This window comes from Asterias amurensis, chromosome 4 (genome assembly GCF_032118995.1).
Source record: "Asterias amurensis chromosome 4, ASM3211899v1".
Lineage (NCBI taxonomy): Eukaryota > Metazoa > Echinodermata > Asteroidea > Forcipulatida > Asteriidae > Asterias > Asterias amurensis.
The window spans coordinates 14,826,445-14,842,795 of record NC_092651.1 but is presented as its reverse complement, the minus strand read 5'-3'; the positions used below and the strand labels follow the sequence as shown (position 1 = coordinate 14,842,795).

Genomic DNA, 16,351 nt, shown 5'->3' with positions numbered 1-16,351 from the left:
AAGTTTGAGTTTTTGGGCCAAAATTTAAAAAAATCACAACATTTTCAGATTTCGGGTCAACAAATTTTCGGTGATTTTATGGTTTCAAATGATACAGAAAGGACTATTGAACACATTTTATCAGTGTGGGATGGGTAATCGAGCAAAAGTTTGAGATTTATTGAGCATTTTGTAAGTTTGGGTTTTTGGCCAAAAATTTTAAAAATCTGTGATGCCGGCATCACAAAATTTTCAGATTTCGGGTCAACAAATTTTCGGGGATTTTATGGTTTCAAATGATACAGGAAGGACTACTGAACACATTTTATCAGTGTGGGATGGGTAATCGAGCAAAAGTATGAGATTTATTGAGCATTTTGTAAGTTTGGGGTTTTGGGCCAAAATTATAAAAAAATCTGTGATGCCGGCATCACAAAATTTTCAGATCTCGGGTCAACAAATTTTGGGTGATTTTATGGTTTCAAATGATACAGAAAGGACTACTGAACACATTTTATCAGTGTGGGATGGGTAATCCAGAAAAAGTTTGAGATTTATTGAGCATTTTGTAAGTTTGGGTTTTTGGGCCAAAATTGTAAAAATCTGTGATGCCGGCATCACAAAATTTTCAGATTTCGGGTCAACAAACTTTCGGGGATTTTATGGTTTCAAATGATACAGAAAGGACTACTGAACACATTTTATCAGTGTGGGATAGCTAATCGAGCAAAAGTTTGAGATTTATTGAGCATTTTGTAAGTTTGAATTTTTGGGCCAAAATTTAAAAAAATCACAAAATTTTCAGATTTCGGGTCAACAAAATTTCGGTGATTTTATGGTTTCAAATGATACAGGAAGGACTACTGAACACATTTTATCAGTGTGGGATGGGTAATCAAGCAAAAGTTTGTCATTTATTGACCATTTTGTAAGTTTGGGTTTTTGGGCCAAAATTATAAAAAAATCTGTGATGCCGGCATCACAAAATTTTCAGATTTCGGGTCAACAAACTTTCGGGGATTTTATGGTTTCAAATGATACAGGAAGGACTACTGAACACATTTTATCAGTGTGGGATAGCTAATCGAGCAAAAGTTTGAGATTTATTGAGCATTTTGTAAGTTTGGGTTTTTGGGCCAAAATTAAAAGAATCTGTGATGCCGGCATCACAAAATTTTCAGATTTCGGGTCAACAAATTTTCGGTGATTTTATGGTTTCAAATGATACAGAAAGGACTACTGAACACCCTTTATCAGTGTGGGATAGCTAATCGAGCAAAAGTTTGAGATTTATTGAGCATTTTGTAAGTTTGAGTTTTTGGGCCAAAATTTAAAAAAAATCACAAAATTTTCAGATTTCGGGTCAATAAATTTTCGGTGATTTTATGGTTTCAAATGATACAGGAAGGACTACTGAACACATTTTATCAGTGTGGGATGGGTAATCGAGCAAAAGTATGAGATTTATTGAGCATTTTGTAAGTTTGGGTTTTTGGGCCAAAATTTTAAAAATCTGTGATGCCGGCATCACAAAATTTTCAGATTTCGGGTCAACAAATTTTGGATGATTTTATGGTTTCAAATGATACAGAAAGGACTACTGAACGCGTTTTATCAGTGTGGGATGGGTAAACGAGCAAAATTTGAGATTTATTGAGCATTTTGTAAGTTTGGGGTTTTGGGCCAAAATTATAAAAAAATCTGTGATGCCGGCATCACAAAATTTTCAGATCTCGGGTCAACAATTTTTGGGTGATTTAATGGTTTCAAATGATACAGAAAGGACTACTGAACACATTTCATCAGTGTGGGATGGGTAATCCAGCAAAAGTTTGAGATTTATTGAGCATTTTGTAAGTTTCGGTTTTTGGGCCAAAATTGTAAAAATCTGTGATGCCGGCATCATAAACTTTTCAGATTTCGGGTCAACAAATTTTGGATGATTTTATGGTTTCAAATGATACAGAAAGGACTACTGAACGCGTTTTATCAGTGTGGGATGGGTAAACGAGCAAAAGTTTGAGATTTATTGAGCATTTTGTAAGTTTGGGGTTTTGGGCCAAAATTATAAAAAAATCTGTGATGCCGGCATCACAAAATTTTCAGATCTCGGGTCAACAAATTTTGGGTGATTTTATGGTTTCAAATGATACAGAAAGGACTACTGAACACATTTTATCAGTGTGGGATGGGTAATCCAGCAAAAGTTTGAGATTTATTGAGCATTTTGTAAGTTTGGGTTTTTGGGCCAAAATTGTAAAAATCTGTGATGCCGGCATCACAAAATTTTCTGATTTCGGGTCAACAAATTTTGGGTGATTTTATGGTTTCAAATGATACAGGAAGGACTACTGAACACATTTTATCAGTGTGGGATAGCTAATCGAGCAAAAGTTTGACATTTATTGAGCATTTTGTAAGTTTGGGTTTTTGGGCCAAAATTAAAAAAATCTGTGATGCCGGCATCACAAAATTTTCAGATTTCGGGTCAACAAATTTTGGGTGATTTTATGGTTTCAAATGATACAGAAAGGACTACTGAACACATTTTATCAGTGTGGGATGGGTAATCGAGCAAAAGTTTGAGATTTATTGAGCATTTTGTAAGTTTGGGTTTTAGGGCCAAAATTAAAAAAATCTGTGATGCCGGCATCACAAAAATTTCAGATTTCAGGTCAACAAATTTTGGGTGATTTTATGGTTTCAAATGATGTAGAAAGGACTACTGAACACATTTTATCAGTGTGGGATAGCTAATCGAGCAAAAGTTTAAGATTTATTGAGCATTTTGTAAGTTTGGGTTTTTGGGCCAGAATTAACAAAATCTGTGATGCCAGCATCACAAATCTTTCAGATTTCGGGTCAACAAATTTTGGGTGATTTTATGGATTCAAATGATACAGAAAGGTCTACTGAACACATTTTATCAGTGTGGGATGGGTAATCCATTAAAAGTTTGAGATTTATTGAGCATTTTGTAAGTTTGGGTTTTTGGGCCAAAAGTAAAGAAATCTGTGATGCCGGCATCACAAAATTTTCAGATTTCGGGTCAACAAATTTTCGGTGATTTTATGGTTTCAAATGATACAGAAAAGACTACTGAACACATATCACAAGTGTGGGATAGGTAAACGGGCAAAAGTTTGAGATTTATTGAGCATTTTGTAAGTTTACGTTTTTGGGCCAAAATTTAAAAAAATCTGTGATGCCGGCATCACAAAATTTTCAGAATTCAGGTCAACAAATTTCGCGTGATTTTATGGTTTCAAATGACACAGAAAGGACTACTGAACAAATTTTGTCAGTGTGGGATGGGTAAACGAGCAAAAGTTTGAGATTTATTGAGCATTTTGTAAGTTTAGGTTTTTGGTCCAAAATTTAAAAAATCTGTGATGCCGGCATCACAAAAATTTCAGATTTCAGGTCAACAAATTTTGGGTGATTTTATGGTTTCAAATGATACAGAAAGGACTACTGAACACATTTTATCAGTGTGGGATAGCTAATCGAGCAAAAGTTTAAGATTTATTGAGCATTTTGTAAGTTTGGGTTTTTGGGCCAAAATTAACAAAATCTGTGATGCCAGCATCACAAATCTTTCAGATTTCGGGTCAACAAATTTTGGGTGATTTTATGGTTTCAAATGATAAAGAAATGATTACTGAACACATTTAATCAGTGTGGGATGGGTAAACAAGCAAAAGTTTGAGATTTATTCAGAATTTTGTAAATTTGGGTTTTGGGTACGAACTCAAAAAAAACGACTATGCGGGTATGGTAAAAAATTTCTGATTTGGGGTCAACAAATTTCCTTTGGTTTTATGGTTCTCAATGATACAGAGTTTGGACTACTCAATACATTTCATCAGTCGAGACTGGGTAAACAACAACTTTTTTTAGATTCATCAGAAAAAACAGTGATGCCGGCTTTACAAAATTTTTGGGTGAGTTTATGGTTCCAAATGATACAGAAAGGACTACTGTCACAAGAGGGCTCTTTAGTTTATGGTATTATTTGATTACGTGCAGGACATGTCTAGACAGCTAAAACGTAAGTTTGGGGCGTTGCCCTACCTCATTGACCATATATGGTATTAACAGGGTTCCATTTGTAAGTTATTTCTTACTTAGTAATGTATTGGGAACCTTATGGGCAGTGGAATGTCTTAGGTTCAGATCCGTCCAGCATCTCGAGGAGTGCATTAGCACAGTTTGGTGTTAGCCTAAGAAGCGATTGGCGCCAGCCTAAGGTAGTGGAGTCATGTTGGGCGATAGCCTAGTAATGTTTGGCGATAGCCTAAAGTATTAATGTAGTCGCGATAACCAAAGTATTGCTGTCGTATTTGGCGATAGCCAAGGGGTATAGCGATAGCTGTTTAGCTGATAGATAAATAATTTGGTGGATGCAAGGGCAGTGCAGCAGAGGACAGACGGTCCAGACTCCGGAGAGACTCCCGGGCCTAATGATGAGAAGGATTGGTGATGTAAACTTAAAACAAACTTATATTGCAGGCAGTGGGCGGTGGAAGCCAGAAGAGTAATTTATGGCCCAATAGTCGTCGAGACTTTGAAGGATTATTGTTGAACTGATTTGTGACATCGTAATTTAATAATTTATTTGTACTTTATTTTCCTTTGTTAAATTGGTCCAAGTGTAAATACTCAATTGTAAATAAATAAGTTAGCATAAAACGCGTTAATTCACAAGTCACCGTTTATTTGTAATTTTGTGGTGTGCTTGGAGGAACAGTTTTCTTTAGTTTTGATTTTTTGGTATTTGGGATAACACGGCTTTGTGACAATGACAACTACTGAGAACAATACTGGCATGGGCAAATTTTCAGAGTTGGGGGTCAAACAACTTTTGGTGTCTTTATGTTTTCAAATGAAACAGAACAGTTTACTGAAGACATTTCATCAGTGCAGACTGAGTCAATCAACCAAAGTTTGAGACACATTGAGAATTTGTTGATGTTGAGTTTTTAGTAAAAAATCTGAAACAATCTGCCATTCGGGCATGGGACAATGTTCAGATTTAGGGTCAGACAATTTTCGGTGATTTTGTGGTTTCAAACGACACAGAATAGACTACTGAAGACATGTTATCAGTGCTGACTATGTTAATGAGTAAAAGTTCAAGATATAATTGGATTTTTGTGAAGTTCTCTATTAAACTTCCTCTATAGTAGGTTCCAGTTAAATATTGGAAGACAAAATCAACCAAGTGTTGTCTCATTGGTTGCCATTGTTGAAAGTATTTGCAAAAACTTCTGCTTTTTATGGGGAAAAAGAGTTATTACATGTGCATATATAATCAAGATTACTAGCAGAGAAAGCAAAGAAAAGTAAGCATGGATTACCTTAAGGCTATACGACGTATGCATCATCAGAGGCGCAGAGACTCTTGGACTAAATGGAGAGCAGCAAGTAGTACAAATGGAATGGTGCAGGCAAGATTGCAGGGTGGGAAGAAGAGGCGTAGGGTGTAGAGGTGGCAACTGTCCTGTCTCAGCTTTCACCTGCAGTTTGTAGGGAAAATGACCTAACAGTGTTATGATAACAGTTCAGAATGAATTCTTACACTGATTTCTGACCAAGCTTTACTTAAAAACCAATGATTTTATTTAGGAAAGATCAAATAATTTGTTTAAAGGATGAATTATATCCTGTATATTTCAATAATGCAATCAGGAAGTAGCTACGATATCTCAAAGTGAGTTCAATGTGTTAAGATTTTGATAATACAGATTGTCTTAAATGTTGGTACAATTACATTTCAAGTGTAACACTCCAAAGTGTGCGATGCTAGTATTTCAAGCCTGTATCTAGTACACAATACTTCTTGTACCAATTTAATTTCACTTTTCAGTTCACACAGTTTTACAAGTCATCTAAATGTTATTGTTGTCAACCATTTCGATGGTTGAGAGGGTGGGCTAACACTTTACCAAAATCTCCAACAACAAAAATGCTGAACACTGCCTGCTATTGAGTGTTGGCTGACCAAACTCTCCAACGCTGAAAATGTTTCCAGTACAACAGAGAGAGTGTTTGTCTCTTAAAGGTTGACTCGCTGATGAGATCAAGGGAAGTCGGTAGGCATGAAGACAGACAAACTTTTGAGAAGTACCCAGTGAAAATCAGTCACCCATCAGTGGCACAGGGATGAAGTTTTCAAATGATACAGAACGGAATACTGAACACAATCTCTGTGGAAAGGGTATGTTAGAAATAATTTGAGATTTATTGAGAACTTTGAGTAATTTTTAGTAAAAATTTTTTAAAATCTGTCATGCCGGCATCAAAACATTTTCAGATTTTGGGTCAAAAATGTTCATTAATTTTATCAAAATGATACAGAACGGACTACTGAAAACATTTTATCAAGGCAGATCATTTTCTGCATTACTTCACAGTGTAACGTTTCTCTGGATCATTTTTTTCCACAAACACTGATAAAGGCTTCTAACCAAGGGTTTAATTGCAATTAACTTTAGAGTGATCACCAAATGTACACCTTCCCTTGAACAACCTCTGGCGTACAGGGGCGCTTTAACATTTGAACCCCACACAAAATAGTAATAATAAATAATAAAAACTGATTATAACGCGCCTTTTGCCAAAGGATACAAAGCGCCAGGTATTATTACTGCAAGGAGTGGGGCGATTTTTGAGATATAAGACCTAATCCTTAAGCACCGTGTAATGGTTTACAAGGTGCTGTGTCGCGAAATGCTGCCAATCCAGCCAGGAACACCGGGGCAAACCCCTTCTCTTTTCAATAAGTGCACTGGGTTCTTTTACATGCGTTTACACAACACATGGAACGTCTTTACGTCCCATCCGAAGGACTAAGCAATGGTTATGTGTCTTGCTTAAGGACACAAGTGTCACGGCTGGGGAGTCGAACCCACACTCTGCTGTTGAGAAACACCAGAGTTTGAATTCGGTGCTATTAACCGCTCAGCCACGACACTCACCAGAACATTTGTCTCCTAAAAGGCTTTACTTGATGCAAGACAGGTAAGCTGTCAGGGAAAAACATGATTTTCCTCAGGGTGAGGTATGAAACCTCCGGGCCCACAAGAGCACTTTATTCCAAGGGGTGCTGGGTTTTGCCAGAGACACGGTATGCCATACCATGGCGTGGGGTCCGCAGCCCGTTTAAGGGCCCCAGATTTTGTTGGGCTCCTAGATGCTCTAGTCATTTATTCTGAGCCATTATTTGGCACTTAAATGAACCTTTTGGAGGCGGGATAGTTTCAGCAATTTAAAAAAATAGTAACCCCATATTGCATTTCATTTAACAAAAACAAAAAGGAAATACAGCACTAAATATTCTACAAAAGTTTTTCTTTTTTAAACAGCATCGACAGCTATGTTCCAACAAACCAGGGGCGTCAATTCTTCTTTACTCTGGGGGGACATACCATTTATAGCATGGGGTCCGGGCCCGCTTTAAGTATGAAACCTCATGACTGCAGCCTTCAATGGATTCCAACTTCTGACTACGAACTTGGGGTAAGATCTCCGCCAGAAGATTTTAAGTAAAACATTTACATTAAAATTATGACTCACTTGTAGACTTGTTTCTGGACTCACTTGAGTTCATCAGATGTTAGAGCAAGATTTAGCTTCTTCCATGAGAAATAGTCTGGTACTTCATGATCTTCTACCTGGGTGTCTTCTCTTGATCTTGTGTCTTCTCTTGATCTCGGACAAAGCTAAAGAAAAAACAATAATTCTACACTTTTTGTGAAACGTACTCTACAGGATTAGAAAGAGAAAAAACATCACTGTGTCCAGACTGGCTGTCTGGGATTTGACAATATTTATGTGTTTTTATTTTAATGACTTCTAGCCACCTTCATTGGTAGGTTTAGAGGAGGAGTTTAACCATGGAGATTTCTACCTCCATGGTTAAACTAACCCTTATTCAAAGCACTGCAGGTGTCCAAAAGATAAAAATGACTTAATCCAAAATGGGCTTGCGTTCACAGTAAGTTTATCATCATCCAGCGGACTAAACTAGCCCATGAGGTAGAATATTGGGTCTTGCATCGGGGCGCCCCCCCCCCCACCCCCATGGCTAGTTCCAGTTCATTACATTGTGCATGCGTTTTCCACAGGGTTTCGATCCGCTATATGGACCTCACGGTCATCATGTAGCCCAACAAATACGGCCAAATCACTTCATATCCTTGGCCACAGCATGCAATTCCATTTCTGTGCCAGCTGAAGTTCTGATTCGCCCTGTCCTCGATCAAGAAACAAATATTACACGCTTCAAATTATTTTCGAGAGTGAAATTTAAATTGGAAATATCTCACAACTATAGTTGAGAAGTCGTAGCCTTCACACATGCTCATGTTACTTTAACAAAAGTGTTTTTCAATCAAAAATTAGTCTGGTACCAATACATTTGGCTTGATCTTATCACTGTTAAATAAAGTTGTTGAGGGAAGGAACTAGTACAACCTAGTTTTTCGAACCCAAACTTTGGTGTTAATTCTCGGTCCTGTGTGTGTAGCTAGCTGTGTTTATGTGCCACTTTCTTGGTTAAAAACAAAACATGTTCGTTGTCATAAACCTGCGTTAATTTCAAAAAGTGGAACTTTTCGACGAAGGGAAACACCGGGGACCGGCACTGTCAGGGACTAAATAAAGGTAAGGCCGCCAGCAGAGAGACGCGAGAGACAGATGTTTTGCTTGGTCATACAGACACGTTAGTACTCACTGTCGATCCATACACAAGGATGACGTAACCTTTGACCTTTGAAAAATCTCACGCACAGCTGGCCTCTGGACTTGGCATCTCTGGAATTGTGTATGGTTGTGTATATTCCCATTGACTTGTGTACAGTTGTGTAGTTTCCCATTGACTTGTGTATGGTTGTATATTTCCCATTGAATGGTGTATGGTTTTGTCAATTCCCATTGACTTGTGCATGGTTGTGAAGTGTCCCATTGACTTGTGTATGGTTGTGAAGTGTCCCATTGACTTGTGTATGGTTGTGAAGTGTCCCATTGACTTGTGTATGGTTGTGTATATTCCCATTGACTTGTGTACGGTTGTGTAGTTTCCCATTGACTTGTGTATGGTTGTGTATATTCCCATTGACTTGTGTATGGTTGTGTAGTTTCCCATTGACTTGTGTATAGTTGTATAGTTTCCCATTGACTTGTGTATGGTTGTATATTTCCCATTGAATGGTGTATGGTTGTGTCAATTCCCATTGACTTGTGCATGGTTGTGAAGTGTCCCATTGACTTGTGTATGGTTGTGAAGTGTCCCATTGACTTGTGTATGGTTGTGAAGTGTCCCATTGACTTGTGTATGGTTGTGAAGTTTCCCATTGACTTGTGTATGGTTGTGTATATTCCCATTGACTTGTGTATGGTTGTGTAGTTTCCCATTGACTTGTGTATAGTTGTATAGTTTCCCATTGACTGGTGTATGGTTGTGTCAATTCCCATTGACTTGTGTATGGTTGTGAAGTGTCCCATTGACTTGTGTATGGTTGTGAAGTGTCCCATTGACTTGTGTATGGTTGTGAAGTGTCCCATTGACTTGTGTATGGTTGTGAAGTTTCCCATTGACTTGTGTATGGTTGTGTATATTCCCATTGACTTGTGTATGGTTGTGTAGTTTCCCATTGACTTGTGTATAGTTGTATAGTTTCCCATTGAATGGTGTATGGTTGTGTCAATTCCCATTGACTTGTGTATGGTTGTGAAGTGTCCCATTGACTTGTGTATGGTTGTGAAGTGTCCCATTGACTTGTGTATGGTTGTGAAGTGTCCCACTGACTTGTGTATGGTTGTGAAGTTTCCCATTGACTTGTGTATGGTTGTGAAGTTTCCCATTGACTTGTGTATGGTTGTGTATATTCCCATTGACTTGTGTACGGTTGTGTAGTTTCCCATTGACTTGTGTATGGTTGTATATTTCCCATTGAATGGTGTATGGTTGTGTCATTTCCCATTGACTTGTGCATGGTTGTGAAGTGTCCCATTGACTTGTGTATGGTTGTGAAGTGTCCCATTGACTTGTGTATGGTTGTGAAATTTCCCATTGACTTGTGTATGGTTGTATATATTCCCATTGACTTGTGTATGGTTGTGTAGTTTCCCATTGACTTGTGTATAGTTGTATAGTTTCCCATTGACTGGTGTATGGTTATGTTAATTCCCATTGACTTGTGTATGGTTGTGAAGTGTCCCATTGACTTGTGTATGGTTGTGAAGTGTCCCATTGACTTGTGTATGGTTGTGATGTGTCCCATTGACTTGTGTATGGTTGTGTAGTTTCTCATTGACTTTTGTATGGTTGTGTAGTTACCCCTTAATTGTGTATGGTTGTGTAGTTTCCCATTTGTGTGTGTATGGTTGTGTAGTGTCTCATTTGAATTGCAGTCCTACTAAGTCTCACGCATTAGGTGTGAGACTCACGCATTTGGGCTCTGTCTCATGCTCACATGCACAGCAACCATTTTCTCACGCATTGGGGCCAGACCAGGAAAAAAAATAAAAATTAACATCATGCATTGCTAAATCACGCTCGTGTGTACAAAAAACGCAATCTACAATGTTTGCACAATCTTCAGATTGCACGCAGTTTATCAGAATCATTATTTTTTTGTACAAACTTTGTACAAACAGAGCACAAATTTGTATATTGTGCACGCTTTTGCTCTTCCAGCAGGTTCAACAAATTCGGCAGAGCGCAAAACGCTTATTGCGCACAAGTTTTCCCGATTCGTTTTAGCAAACTCGTTAAATGCGCTCCACTAGCGAAGACACAACAGGCAGAGGAAGTGAGCAGAGGATTTTGGACATCTTTTTTAGTCATTTTTTTTTTTTTTAGTTAGGAAGGAAATAATTTGACACAATCGTACATCCACATTAACCATCAACATACATGTATTCTGTGTACCTCATGTTAGTTTTAATTATTATGAAGAGGTTTTTGATGCATTTTGAAACACTTTTTTGTCCACAATTAAATTTCTGATTTTTTTTTTTTATAAAAAAAAATATATATATTTTTTTATCGAAAGGCCTTCTAAAACTGGAAAAAAAATTTATTCGAGGGTGGGGGGGGGGGGTTGAGCTTTGAAAAATCTCACGCATAGCTGGGCTCTGGACTTGGCATCTCTGAAGTAGGGTTAGTTTACCAATTTTGGATTAATGGGTTTATCCCCACGTCTGAACGTACCCTATGACCATGTCACACTGTTCTTCCTCCATGCACTGACCAATGTATAAATGTCCTATTTTCCCTTTCGGTCATTAGTTCTTCTCTAGTCTGCTCTCCTTGACAGACCTTCTGGCTAGCCCAGTGCAAAATAAATGCACTGTGAGCCTAATCCAGTCTTCTTGTTTATTCTTGCCTTATCTTCTCATCTTGACACTTCTCTGGATATGTATGCTGTATCGCTTCATAAATAAACAGTAGCAGTACTGTTTTAAGCCCAAAGAGCACAGCATAACTGAGTGTACAGTGTACTTAGTACTGTAGTTAAAACACAATAGTACTGTTTACAATAACACTATGCCTTCGATACCTTCCCTGGGTTGATCCCCGCTCTGCCCCTGGTACGTTCAAAAAGCTTTAACGTCACCACTGTTTCTAGGGGCTCACCCAAGTCAGCCCAAAGTGCCCTGTTTGTGGAATGACTGGGTCACTTGGGGCTGGCCCGAGGTGCATGATGTCACCACAAGAGGGTGAGTGATCGTTCGATAATAGCTCTTGTCAGGGGCTCACCCGACAAAGTTTAGAGCACCAGTAAAAAATATTTGTATAAGACCAGGGAAATCAGTCTGAAAAAGGTGTTAAGTTTTGCATAGGACATTTCATTTCCAGAACTTGTTGAGTTTAGAACAAAGTGAGAAAAAAAAGAATGTCAACAATCAATTCAAGATTTCACACGTTTGTTAAAATGCGCAGTACATAGTCACCACTAAAATGATGTAAAACAAACCATGCCAACTGTTTATATCTCTATTTAGTAAATTAATAGAAATTAAAATTTGAGGTCCACCAGTTTAATTAAAGAAAATCAAATCCTGAAGCAGTTTTTTTAAAGAGTTTTAGCAGAGACTTTATCATGAATAAAAGGCTGGCTGAGCTGATTGTATGTTTTTGGTGTCTTACAGATGATGATGCAGGTGTTAGAGCTGAAGTTTTGCTTTCATGTTATGCTCTCTACCAAATGCAGTTATAGATGGGTACAAGTTGTAGCAGAGGCCACCCTAAGCTGCACTTGATAGATATTCAGGAAAACTGTTGTATTCATTTAGAGTACTCCAGCATGGTGAGTGATCAAATAGTGACATCATCTGAGAGTGGTCTATAGGTGGATTGCACATAGCGTCATCAACCGCAATACTTAATTATAAACACTGGATAAGTGCACACGTGTCCGAGATGCACACAACTCTTGGTCAATACCTTTATACGCGTGCACGATTTTTGATGGTCAATGACATCATGTGCAATCCATTATCTATTGATGAGTGGTGTACTTTACCTTCCAATCAGATCCATGACTTTGGTAACTAGTGGAGATCAACTTTGGTTGTCTCTACTGCAGTCCATCTTCTGCATCATATTGAGAGAGTCCAACTTGTGGAGATTCATCAGGGTCTTGAATTGTTTACATCGTTGGCTCTTGACAGTGAAACGAAATGGTTATTTTTCCAAGTCTATGCATTCATGTATCAGTTTGTTGTAACCATAGAGCACATGAAATTTTGTATGTAGATTCCACTCACTGGTTTAACCACAGAGCTAGGACCCTTTAACTCCCATGGGTCATTAAGGTAATTGTAATGTAAACATTCTTGGGAGAACCCTTTTTCCCCAGACAGTGATTCTTTGCCCAAGGCTATTTATGGTTTCCAGTGTATCAAATTTTCAAACTGGGGTTGCTGGTTTAAGGCTCGGTCACACAGGCCCGATAACGAGAACGAAAACGATACAATAAAAATGCATGCCCTCGATTGGTTGAATGAGCGTGGGCGTATTCTGCGTGGAGCAATTCAACCAATCGTGAGCGTGCATTTTTATTGTTATCGTTCTCGTTATCGTTATCGGGGCCTGTGTGACCGGGCTTTTTACACTATATGGTGTATCTTTATATTGTGTGTGAGTATGCATTTACTTGTAAAAGTTGTAGTCACTGACCAGGGTTCATGTTGGAGAGTCATGAATTTATGAGTGTATTGTTTAAGCTTTTAGTCACTGTACTTTTTTGTTGTGTTACTCATTTTCTTTACACATTGTTTTAGCCAATAGGAGAGTTTTGTAAATGAAGCAGTGATCATGGGAGGGGCTTAGTAGAGCATATAAAAGAGCATGTTTTGCCCAAATCTAAGTGACAGACTTGGGATGCACTCCAAGGAACTACTGGATCTCATCAGGAGAAACAGTGGACGACTGGAGGAGGGAGGACTGGATTGGATCATTGGATCCTTGAGGATTGTTTAGGGAAAGCTCGCTCTGTTTGGGTTAAGGAACAACCCAACACACAGAGACTGTTATCCCAAGGGCTTGCTCCACTAGTAGGAATCCCCTAAACACTGCGCCAGCCACTGTCCTCGCTTTGACAGCCGTTTACTGTGCACCCTAGCCTAGTGGGTCATTACCACACTTAGTTCCACCTACATGTAGTATAATTTCACTAGACAAAACATAATATTGACTAATTGCCCCCTTGATAATGTATACCCTGTTGTAAGGTGAATAAATATAATATCTTTGTTTCACTATCTCTGGCAGTGGACACTATTAGTAATTGTCAAAGACTAGCCTTCACAGTTGGTGTATCTCAACATATGCATCAAATAACAAACCTGTGAAAATTTGAGCTCAAACGGTCATCGAAGTTGCAAAATAATAATAGAAGAAAAAGCCACCCTTGTCACACCAAGTTGTGTGTGTTTAGATGGTTGGTTTTGAGACCTCAAGTTATAAATTTGAGGTCTCTAAATCAAATTCGTGGAACATTACTTATTTCTCGAAAACTACTTCACTTCAGAGGGAGCCGTTTCTCACGATGTTTTATACCATCAACCTCTCCCTATTACTCGTCACCAAGAAAGGTTTTATGCAAACAATTATTTTGAGTAATTACCAATAGTGTCCACTGCCTTTAAGGAATTCCCCATTTACTCAAGTGTTCAATTTAAATCCTGGTGGTATATTTCCGTCAATTGATGTGGGATAAACTGCAAGTACTGCAGGTTATATAACTTTTAAGTATTCTCTTTGATGTATTCATCAAATATAATCACTAGCCTTAACATAAGCACAGATGCACAAACATACATGACCCTAGAACCAAATTTTTGAGGAGTTCATCGCAGAAAGGGAGTGGCTAATGCTTGATGCTCATGCAAACTCCAACGTCTCATTACAAAATATGGTGGTGTCTACTAAATTAAACTAGACTTAATTAATTGGGTAATAATACTCTTGTTAAGTGTGTTTTGAGAGATAAAAGCTAGTCTTTGCACCAACTTTGACACGCAAGTAAACACAATATACACCATTAATTTAATTTCAATGACCTAATTTGGAGTAATAATACTATTCTTTATAACTAAGATAAATGTAAGCCTTAACACAAAGCACAGGCGTGCAACCATACATGATATAGGCCCTAGAACTTTGTTCTTACGGCAGAACTTTTGTCATTCTGACAATAGAGGGGGTGCTCAAGATATTCCAGGTACTCATTACAAACTCATTACAACTTTTTTCAGGTTAACCCTAAACACGGACACAAAATGGCCTAACTTTATTCATTTGTCACTCTGGCAATAGAGGGCGTGGTCATCCTAGCGCTACTTCCCGCTACTCTTTACAAACTGTGTCTACTAGACTAAAATGTATCAAAAGATAAATGTATATCCTTTACATTAAACAAGGCATGCAAGCATACATGGTAGGCCTAAAGGCCCTATAACTTCACTTTATACAAAGTTCATTCTTTATGGCAGCACTTTCATCATTCTGACAGTAGAGGGGGTGCTCATGTTAGATATTCCAGGTACTCATTACAAACTCATTACAAACTTTTTCAAGTTAACCCTAAACAGAGACACAAAACGGCCTAACTTTATTCATTTGTCACTCTGACAATAGAGGGCGTGGTCTTCCTAGCGCTACTTCCCGCAACTCTTTACAAACTGTGTCTACTAGACTAAATTTTATCAAAAGGTAAATTTATAGCCTTTACATAAACACAGGCGTGCAAGCATACATGATAGGCATACAGTGCCTATAACTTAAGTTCATTCTTATGGCAGAACTTTCATCATTTTGACAATAGAGGGAGTGCTCATATATATTCTCAGTAAGCCTACTCATTACAAACTTTTTGAAGTATTTATCAATGATAAATACATAAAAACAGATGCAAAAGCATTGGTTACAAGATATAAAGCAAATTTTTAAGAGCTCATGGCAGAACATTATTATTTCTTTCAGTTTTGACAATAAAGGAGGTGTTTGATGCTAATTTCAATTCCCACGACTCATAACAAACTTAGGCATACTGATACATGATATATGCTCTGAAGTGAATTTTATCAAGTTTATTTTTATGGTAGAACTGACTCATTAATAATTTATTTACTTTTCTGACAATAGAGGGCACCCTTACTGCTTATAAATGTGACTTCTTGCTACTCCTTGCAAACTTAAGATGGTTTCTATTTTAGACTAATTTTATACTAAATTAATCCGGTCGTTAATGTCAGAGCATTCAGATTAGTCGTTCTACTTGATGTGGTACATGTATGTAGCTAAGTTTTCCAAAGGTCCACGAGTAAAGATTTTTAATATATGTGTTTGAAGAGAAAACCATTTAGCTTTAACAAACAAAAACCTAATTAAGAGAATGTTTGTTGATGTCATTAAAATTGATTTTCATATACCAAAGGTGGTAAAAGAAATGATGTGGGGAGTTCGTGTTTCCACAATTAATAAAAAAAAATGCAAAACTTCTTTGGCTTTTTATTATTATGCCAGTATTTAAGTATTACATTGAAGAAACTTAACATGTCAAACACTGGTCCTTCACAGCCCAAGAAAACTTCTGCCCAAAAAAACTTATTGTTTGCATCACTGGCTACGACCATATGCAATACAAGACAGACCATTAGAACTAGATGCCATAGTGGCATCATCACAAAGGAAGGTAAATTAACGTTGACCAACATCAACCAGCACCTATATTATGTTTGGGGTTTTTTTATGAAAAAAAATGAGGAGAATATTGGGAGGAAACTGTTAGTTTTTCGCTTACCTCCATCCATTGAATCTTGAAATGAATGAGCTTACCCAACTGATGATGTGTTCATC

The 16,351-nt window shown here is 37.7% G+C and overlaps 1 protein-coding gene across 9 annotated transcripts in view; it reads right to left on the bottom strand.

The window, feature by feature from the left end:
• The window catches only part of LOC139936720 (uncharacterized), a 95,047-nt gene that overhangs the window by 56,145 nt on the left and 22,551 nt on the right, over positions 1–16,351 (bottom strand). For 7 of the 9 annotated variants that reach the window (XM_071931613.1, XM_071931609.1, XM_071931606.1 and 4 more), the window contains 4 exons: positions 12,513–12,652; positions 7,558–7,703; positions 5,928–6,188; positions 5,340–5,498 (listed from right to left, as the gene is read on the bottom strand). In XM_071931613.1, the coding sequence (XP_071787714.1) occupies positions 12,551–12,652 (102 nt within the window). In that variant the 3' untranslated portion in view covers positions 5,340–5,498; positions 5,928–6,188; positions 7,558–7,703; positions 12,513–12,550. The remainder of the gene's footprint in view (positions 1–5,339; positions 5,499–5,927; positions 6,189–7,557; positions 7,704–12,512; positions 12,653–16,351) is intronic. The other 2 variants (XM_071931612.1, XM_071931614.1) reach the window with 2 other exon arrangements.